This window comes from Pholis gunnellus, assembly GCF_910591455.1.
Source record: "Pholis gunnellus genome assembly, chromosome: 19".
NCBI classification, from domain to species: domain Eukaryota; kingdom Metazoa; phylum Chordata; class Actinopteri; order Perciformes; family Pholidae; genus Pholis; species Pholis gunnellus.
This window is the reverse complement of record NC_136546.1, coordinates 182683-191384: the sequence shown is the minus strand read 5'-3', so window position 1 is coordinate 191384 and position 8702 is coordinate 182683. Positions and strand designations below refer to the sequence as shown.

General features: G+C 42.1%; 1 protein-coding gene across 1 annotated transcript; it reads left to right on the top strand.

Moving 5' to 3' along the window:
* Window positions 1-913: 913 nt before the first annotated feature.
* On the top strand, window positions 914-7650 carry irak1bp1 (interleukin-1 receptor-associated kinase 1 binding protein 1; the record flags this gene model as incomplete). The annotated part of the gene is made up of 4 exons (XM_079180627.1): window positions 914-1188; window positions 6639-6720; window positions 6837-6967; window positions 7071-7650. 4 exons carry the CDS (start codon window positions 914-916, stop codon window positions 7333-7335), a joined length of 753 nt encoding a protein of 250 aa, XP_079036753.1. The 3' UTR covers window positions 7336-7650.
* Between the last annotated feature and the right edge of the window lie 1052 nt (window positions 7651-8702).

Here is an 8702-nt window from a genome sequence, read left to right as displayed (position 1 = left end):
GTATAAAAGATTTTACCTGTGCCCTGTGACAATTGTGAGGGATGTCTTTATTCTTTGAATTTGGTTTGCTGGAATTCAAAGAATAATTCCTGACAATGACTGATACATTTGAGTTAAAGCTATCTCTGACCACATACCAAATCAAGCATTTCATTAGAAAAGAAATATTCTAAAGTAAAAGTCTGACATTTCTATTTCTTTTCAGATCTGAAGTCATTTCAGAATGAAGTCAGATATGTCCTGAAGTCAAATATATCAATCATTGTCAGGAATTGAGCAACAATGTGTTTAGCAGCTCAAGTATTCAGATATGTAGCTATTTCATGTTAGAAATGTGGGACTTTTATAAAGAAAAATCTCAAAATGAATACAGTCAAACTGTTTGATTTTGTGGATGTAGTCAGAGATGTGTTCAACAAACAAATCAGTCACTGTCTGGAATTATTCATCAAAGAATAACGGAATATCCCTCACAACTCTGTGGTATTTTCTTCTGAATATAATCAAATTCATTATATTTTCATATATATAATTTGTGAATTTTTAAATCCAGATGTAGTCACACCAAGCCTCACGTGTTGTAACTCTGTTGTTCATTCTGTACACATGACATCGATCACACTTCTGTCCATCCTGATAGAGGATCCTCCTCTGTAGCTCTCCCTGAGGTCTCTCCCTCTTTGTTCCTGTTCCGATGTGATGGTCCTGGGACAGAGGACGTATGTGTACAGATTGTAAAGCCCGCTGAGGAGAATTTGTGATTTTGGGTTATACAAAAATAAATTGAATTGATTTGTTCTTAATAATAATATTATTTTTCTAAACAAGACGGATCAAAACACGTGGCCTACAAATCCCAACGTGCATTGTGTCTATTACCATAGCAGCGGTATGTTGGTTTGTCCCTACAGTCATGGACAGCCAGAGTCGGGTCTTCGCTGCGATCCTGACGGAATCTGGTCGGGAATACACGGGTAATGAAAACCCGCAGAGGCTCAAAGTTCAGGCAGTTGATCGTCAAATTCTCAACAACCGGGTACAGGAAGTCCAGGTCACGGGAACAGCGGAGGATTGTTGCCCGGCGGACCGAGTGTCCGTGCGGGTGAGTGTGGGCCACAGCAAAGACTCAGTCAACGAGGTGACTAACAGCGTTTCACGGCGACTTGAATACATCTTACAAGTTGTCAGGTGAAAACATACACATTCAACACTATATGTCCCAGTAACCGTTAAGTAAGTTAGTTAGCTAAATAGGTGCTGTAACATTTAACGGAATTGTTTCCTAGTCCGGACAGTTTTTAGCTAACGTTCCAATGAAAGTCCACTTAAAATATTGATACAAATGGTCGTGTAATGTTTTCAGTTGATTTAATTATGTTTACCAGAGTCGGTAAAAGGACGCTAACGCCGGTGAATTAGCCGTGCGGCGCTCTTACTCCGGCCTAACTTCTATCCTCGTTGTAAACATTGGGCGCTGCTGGTTCTTCGGAGATATTCGCTTATTTTAGGTTCGCCAAAAATGACCATCAATGCTGTCAACACATCCGCGACCGTAGTTCTGTCCTTCACAATAAGATATCACGCTTCAACAACTCCAAATTGTGCAATAAAAGCTCCTTAATTTACATTTGAGTGAATACCACCACCTGCTGGATGTTTTGTTAAACTCTTCTCATGGCAATCACTGGCAAAACACTAGCTGATGCATGGAATTTAACAATTATGCACACATATGTTGTCTATAACAATTAATAGCATAACACAAAGTGCAGAGTAAGAGTTATATTACAACTAAAAACACAAGTATTCATGATTGAAAAGGCCACATTCTTAAAGCAAAAGACAAATATCTCATGCAAATTATTGAAAAGATAATGCAAATATGTATTTAAAAACAAACGAGACAAAAACACACATGGTGTGATACCGGCTGTCACACTGGACCCACGACACCAATCCCTCCGAGCTCTCGGGAGGGTCAGGTTCCCCCAAAACTGTCGGCTCCATCTCTTCAGGAGTGTGAACTATTAACTGATTTTTATTTACTTTGAATTAAAGAAAATGATCAGATTTCCATGGGTTGGCATACAGCTAAAGTTAACATTAAGTACACTACCGGTGGATGTCGTGGGTCCAGCAGACGAGGAGCTGGATGATGAAGGTCTGGTCTCTGCAGGTTGGGAGGCTGTATAAAAGCATAACCATGTTTTGTTTACTCTTCATCATGGCTAATGTCACCATCATGTTAAAATACTGCTTTTTTTCAGATTATATTAAGCATTTACAGTGGGAGGGAGAGGAAAGAGTTTGGGAGCCATGGACATCCCACTGCTGATGTTGAAGGCTCTAAAATAATAATCACATTTTATTATTTAACACTAAAATACATATGCATAATAATGTTTATGCGTCACAATAGTTAATACATTCTGATTTATACGTGAATTCAAATGCATAATAGGAATGCGCTGACTAGGAGACGGGGGAAGGTGGTGGTGATCCTCAGCAGGCAGGCTCAGGAGTGATGTTGTGCTGCTGCTGGCAGGCAACCAGGGACCGTGGGAGGCACAAGATGGGGCAGAGCGGGATGAGGGACCGGCGATGGAAAGTCCGGAGCTGGTGGCTGAAGCAGCCCAGAGGGACACTGGTCTTCTGCGGCTGGGACGGGAGCCGCCAGACAGGGTAGAGGAAGTGGCTGCCAGGCCAGTGTCTTCGGCTGCCCGCCTTGCAGCACGGTACTCCGCCTCCACGATGACGTCGGACATCTCCTGAGCTGTCAGTAACCTGGCCTTGGTGATGTTCCTCCTGACCATGCCGGTGTTACGGTTGTAGTGTATTTCGGCCAGGAGGTGGGCTAGGTCTTCTGTAATCCGGCCTGATGTTACCAGGGGATGGGTGATGTAAGGATTGGGAGGAGGGGCAGGTGGAGGTTGGTTCTGGGGATAGGGGCTGGTTAGTCTGGGGAAAGGGAATGTTGGGAGGGAAGGGCAACATCAGATGTAGCTCAGGAAGATGCCGATGGGGTTGGCAGAGGTGGTGAGGAGGCCCCACGCCGTGGCCCGGACGGCATAACCCGTGACCAGTCAATGACTATTGGGTCCAAGGGTAGAGGCCACACCTCCTGAACCCAGCCACCACCACTGTCCGATCCTTCACCTTCTGGTAGGAGTCTCTTAGGACCCTTGAAAACTCCTTCTTAGAAACCAAGGATTGTCTCACTGCCGACAGATCTCCTGTAACACCAGAGAAATCTGCCTTCAAGGGTTTGAAGAAATCACATCTAGAGACTGAAGGATCTGAGACGTATGTGGTTGCAGGCACAAGAGAATGACCCCCTCCCTCTGTGCCGCCCGGACCAGCTCTGGATCCAGTTGGGACTGATGTCCTTCCATGATGAGCAGCAGCGGGCAATCCTGCACGGCAAACTTCAGGAAGTGCCCGACAAACAACTTCCTCTACAGCTCACTGTCCATGTACCCTGCTGGCGACTTCCCATAGAGGTCATCGGGAACCCCTTCCTTGTTATAGGGGCCCCCTGGAAATCCCCCCTTGTAGATGATGAAAGGGGGGACATCCTCCCCAGCCCCGTTGAGGCAGGCCAGGACAGTGATATGGTCTATGGTTCCCTGGGCCTGCCTATAAGCATGTTTAGTCCCCCTGGGCACGATGACCTTCCTTCTTGTAGAGTCCAGCTGAAACCCCGTCTTGTCGCAGTTGTATATCTGATAGGGTTTCTCCCTCAACCCGTGCTCCTCCAGGGTGGTGGTGAGAAGCCCAAAATACTCCTCAATTGGCCCCCTCTTGGCGCAGGATGCCCTCCCACGGTCAATGATGTCTGAGGTCCAGGCAGTAAGGCAATGGTGTTGCCGCTCTCTGAAGTTCATCCACCAAGTCTGGCCAAACACGGTTCTTGGGGCTTCCTGATGGCGGAGGTTATAAATGGCCAGAGCGTGGGCCAGGACCTGAGGCTTCGTCAGTGAAAACCCGTGACTGGCAGAATACAAACAATACTCCACCAGGGAATCCTCGTCTCCATGGGTGAGGAGAGTCCTCTAACCATAGACAGTCAGAGGACACCCTTCTGCTGACTCGGTCACTCAGGCTGGACTTCGGGACCCCGAACTGCTGGGCTGCCTGCCGTAGAGTGAGCCTGCCTGCTTTCAGCTCCTGTAGGGCCTGTGCCATGGCCTCCTGGGTCCACTTCCTCGTCTTCCTCTCCCTCTTCCTGATTTGCCGGATGTTTAGCAACTGCAAATACACATTCATTTTAGCACAGTAAGAAACTTAACTCAAAATTTGTTTTAAAGCCACATTATTGTCTCAATAAGGTTGAATCATTCTATAAATTCCCAGATTACCATGTATGGACACATGCATATTTAACACATGTATAGACATAAATATATTTACCTTAAACCATTGCAGATTTACAATTTCTTTATCCATCTTTTCTTATTTTGATCCTCCTCTCACACAGACATATGTTACATACCTTTCTTACTTTAACAGCTTCTTCCTGTCTTTTCTACTTCTTTATTATTTTCTGCTTCTTGATGTCTGCTTTCTTCTCTTTTCTCTTATTGATGTTTGCTTTCTTCTCTTTTCTCTTATTGATGTCTGCTTTCTGCTTCTGTGTCTGCTTTCTGCTCTTTTCTGCTTCTTGATGTTTGCTTTCTTCTCTTTTCTCTTGTTGATGTCTGCTTTCTGCTTCTGTGTCTGCTTTCTTCTCTTTTCTGCTTTTTGATGTCTGCTTTCTGCTCTTTTCTGCTCCTTGATGTCTGCTTTCTGCTCTTTTCTGCTCCTTGATGTCTGCTTTCTGCTCTTTTCTGCTTCTTGATGTCTGCTCTTTTCTGCTCCTTGATGTCTGCTCTTTTCTGCTCCTTGATGTCTGCTTTCTGCTCTTTTCTGCTTCTTGATGTCTGCTCTTTTCTGCTCCTTGATGTCTGCTCTTTTCTGCTCCTTGATGTCTGCTTTCTGCTCCTTGATGTCTGCTTTCTGCTCCTTGATGTCTGCTTTCTGCTGTTTTCTGCTTCTTGATGTCTGCTTTCTGCTCTTTTCTGCTTCTTGATGTCAGCTTTCTACTCTTTTCTGCTTCTCGGTGTCTGCTTTATACTCTTTTCTGCTTCTTGATTTCTGCTTTCTACTCTTTTTTCTTCTTGGTGTCTGCTTTCTACTCTTTTCTGCTTCTTGATGTCTGCTTTCTGCTCTTTTCTGCTTCTTGATGTCTGCTTTCTACTCTTTTTTTGCTTCTGGATGTCTGCTTTCTACTCTTTTTTCTTCTTGGTGTCTGCTTTCTACTCTTTTCTGCTTCTTGATGTCTGCTTTCTGCTCTTTTCTGCTTCTTGATGTCTGCTTTCTGCTCTTTTCTGCTTCTTGATGTCTGCTTTCTACTCTTTTTTTGCTTCTGGATGTCTGCTTTCTACTCTTTTCTGCTTATTGATGTCTGCTTTCTACTCTTTTTTGCTTCTTGATGTCTGCTTTCTGATCGTTTCTGCTTCTTGGTGTCTGCTTTCTACTCTTTTCTGCTTCTTAATGTCTGATTTCTGCTATTTTCTGCTTCTGGATGTCTGCTTTCTACTGTTTTCTGCTTCTGGATGTCTGCTTTCTACTCTTTTCTGCTTCTCTTCTCTTCCTTCTCTCTGTTCTCTATTTCTCCAGGCAGGAACTACACAAGAGAGAAATTTGAGTCAAAAACATGTTTTGGTTAACCTTATATATAACCTAGCACTGTATTATATCGGAGGTTTATCTACATAAACAATAGTTCTAATCATAAGAGCCACTGTTGGCTTTCAACAAATGTTCAAACAGTCTCTCTCTATCAAACACACACACCAACATTATTTGCATCATTTATTAGATCATTTTGCATTAATATACTTGATTTAGCCTGGCTTATGAAAAACAAGAAAAATATTTTATTTTACTTATGTCTGCTGTTATATTTCAGAGCTAAAATCAAACAAACAGCTGCCTACCTTTAACTAGCGCTACGATTCTTTCTTCGTTTTTCCCACAACTTTTTTTTCAGACATTCAAATTTCTGCCTCCCTCCCCTCAACTACCGATTATGTCACACATTAATGCTATATTTTCATTGGCAAGACAAACTAGTGTAAAGCTAGCTACAAACTACACTCATGCTAACTCATATTTGCAGTACGGTGAAAATACAGAGACACTTTTCAGAGTATAGACCGTCTCCCGAGTGTTCTTTCTGCTTTCTTTCTCCAAAGTCACTTTCCTATAGTATTTAGACATGTAAACGCTCATATATATTCAGGAAATTTGACACGTACATTTTTTGATATCTATGAATTAATATGACATACACTTTGATGGCGATCTCCGTAGAAGACAGCGAAAAGACCGGGAAGTGCGTTACGCTGGAAAAGTCCGAACCAGGCCAATAGCTGATAGTGCTGTCCGAGCCAGGAAACAGAGACGCTACGTTTATAGCTAATGTCAAAACGAAAACAGGCAAATGGACAAGCAGTCTATGTTGTATTATATGTATGCTCACTGCTTATTTTGTGTGAAGTATACATTTTATTTAGATTTTAAGGTTAGTTCACTTTTTTAAAGTACACTTTCATTGCAGTGATTTTAATACTTTTTCATTCAATCATTCTGCTTAGACAACATGGTGCCAGTGAAAAAGACACCTCAGTGCGGAGGTTTCTCCACCGAGAGGCAGACAAGTATCACATGGATGCAGAGGTGGAGTAATCACAGTAATGATGAAAATAAGTCAAGATGGAATTCACCTTTTACCAACCCTACAAAATAAATGTCTGTTGAGTTGTATATAACTGAATAGCAAAATGTTCCCACAGGTCTTGATCACTTTCTCAGATTTTGAAAAGATGGAGCGAGTACGTAGTGTCCTGCTGGAGAAGCTGGCCAAGAGTGTTTGTGTGGGAACACCACAGTTCTACCACAGTGCTGAATGCCTGAGTCTAATGAGGTATACAAAAACACTCTTCTCACCAGCAATGTAATATCTGGACTTCTCCTTATTCTGATTCAATGCAGCAATCGTAACTAGTGTGCATTTTTCTGTGCTCTAGGCGACGCGCATGTGTGTCAGCAGTTGAAAATGCTCAGCAGAAGGCCTGCGAAGTCAGTCAGCTCCTGGGGCAAACTCTGGGACACCCCTTTCTGGTCAGAGAGGAGGAGACAAGGGAGTGGAAGAATGAAGATGAGGAGGATGGAGGTAGATGCCAGAATGCTACACGCCTTCCTCACCCCTCCCAAATACCCACAATCACTGTATCCTCACAGGTGTCTGTCTCCTTCACCTTCAGAGACATCAGCAAGAAAAAACCTCAATGACATTTGTCATTGACTCATGAAACCAAAGAGTGGGTTGTCGCTGTTTATAGTATGTTATTGCTTAGTTATGATGGCTGAATAAAAGTACAGTATTTTTCTATCTCTGCCAACAGTCCTGTAAACAGAAAAAAAGGTATTAAAGCAATTTTATAATTTCAAGCGTGTACTGTAATTTAAAATCAGGCAAATATTAAATGTTTTTTTGTTTTGCACTACATTTTGGCACATCCAATTAAAACACTTTATATTTGTACATCTCAAAGAAATGAAGGTTAATAACATTTCAGAAGTGAGTCTAAAGTCACCTTTATGATCGCAGACAAAGCTGAGCAGTCCGGCTTCCTCGTCAACATCTTTCAAAAGCTTTCTCAATGTTAATAGAATTATGTAATAATATAGCGACTCCTCTTAACGGTTTTCAATAAGCTATAAAATGTGTTCTTGTATCCAAATAATTTTTCATGTTCATTTTGGGATAAATGCGTTTCCTGTAGAAATATAATTTGGTGGTTTTCCCTTCTCATTTTTGACATTACTCTGCTTCTTTTAACCGGATAATTTAAGCCGTTCACGTTCCAGGATGCTACTTTGAAGTTACTGTATCCCATAACAACAGTTCAATCTGTATGTGTTGGCAACATAGACATGTGTGTTGTAACAATAATGATCCATAAACTAGTAAACTTTTATCTGCAAATATTAATATTAAAGTAAATGTGATATGTGAGAGATAGAGCAGATATGCAGCACTGTAACTAACGTTAAGTCTGAAAAATAAAACGTCTAAAACTTTCCACGAAATGTGTCTGTTTGAGTTCATAGAGGAAGATTTTAGAGAAGATCTTAAGTATCAAACACGACCTTTCATTATTAAAGACTACTTTATTACTCTGTCATGTTTTGTTTAGCTAAGCAACCAATCTACTTCCTGTTTACACGGCGCCCACATGCCCAGTGTATGTGAATAGTCACGTGATATTCGTTTTCAGGTGTCTTAGTCTGGACGGAGATCATTTCTAAAACGATGCTGAAACGCCGTGTGGACTGAGATCGTTTTTGTTTTAAAACGAAGTCCAACTCCCTTAAACTGAATGAGTTTTATGCTTCACTAAGCGAAGTTAAGTTTCTTAACATTAGGAGGATGCACAGAGGATGCTGGTGTTGTTTGGCTCTACCTACGTGTGTGAGCAGACGTTCAGCGTGACGAACATCAACAAATCACACCACAGATCCCAGTTAACTGATGAACACCTCAGATCTGTCTTGAGAATTGCCACAACCAAACTGACACCAAACTTTGATGCACTGGCAAAAAAGGGTGAGCAACAACACTGTTCCCACTGAAATTAAGTGTAAGTTTTCTTTAC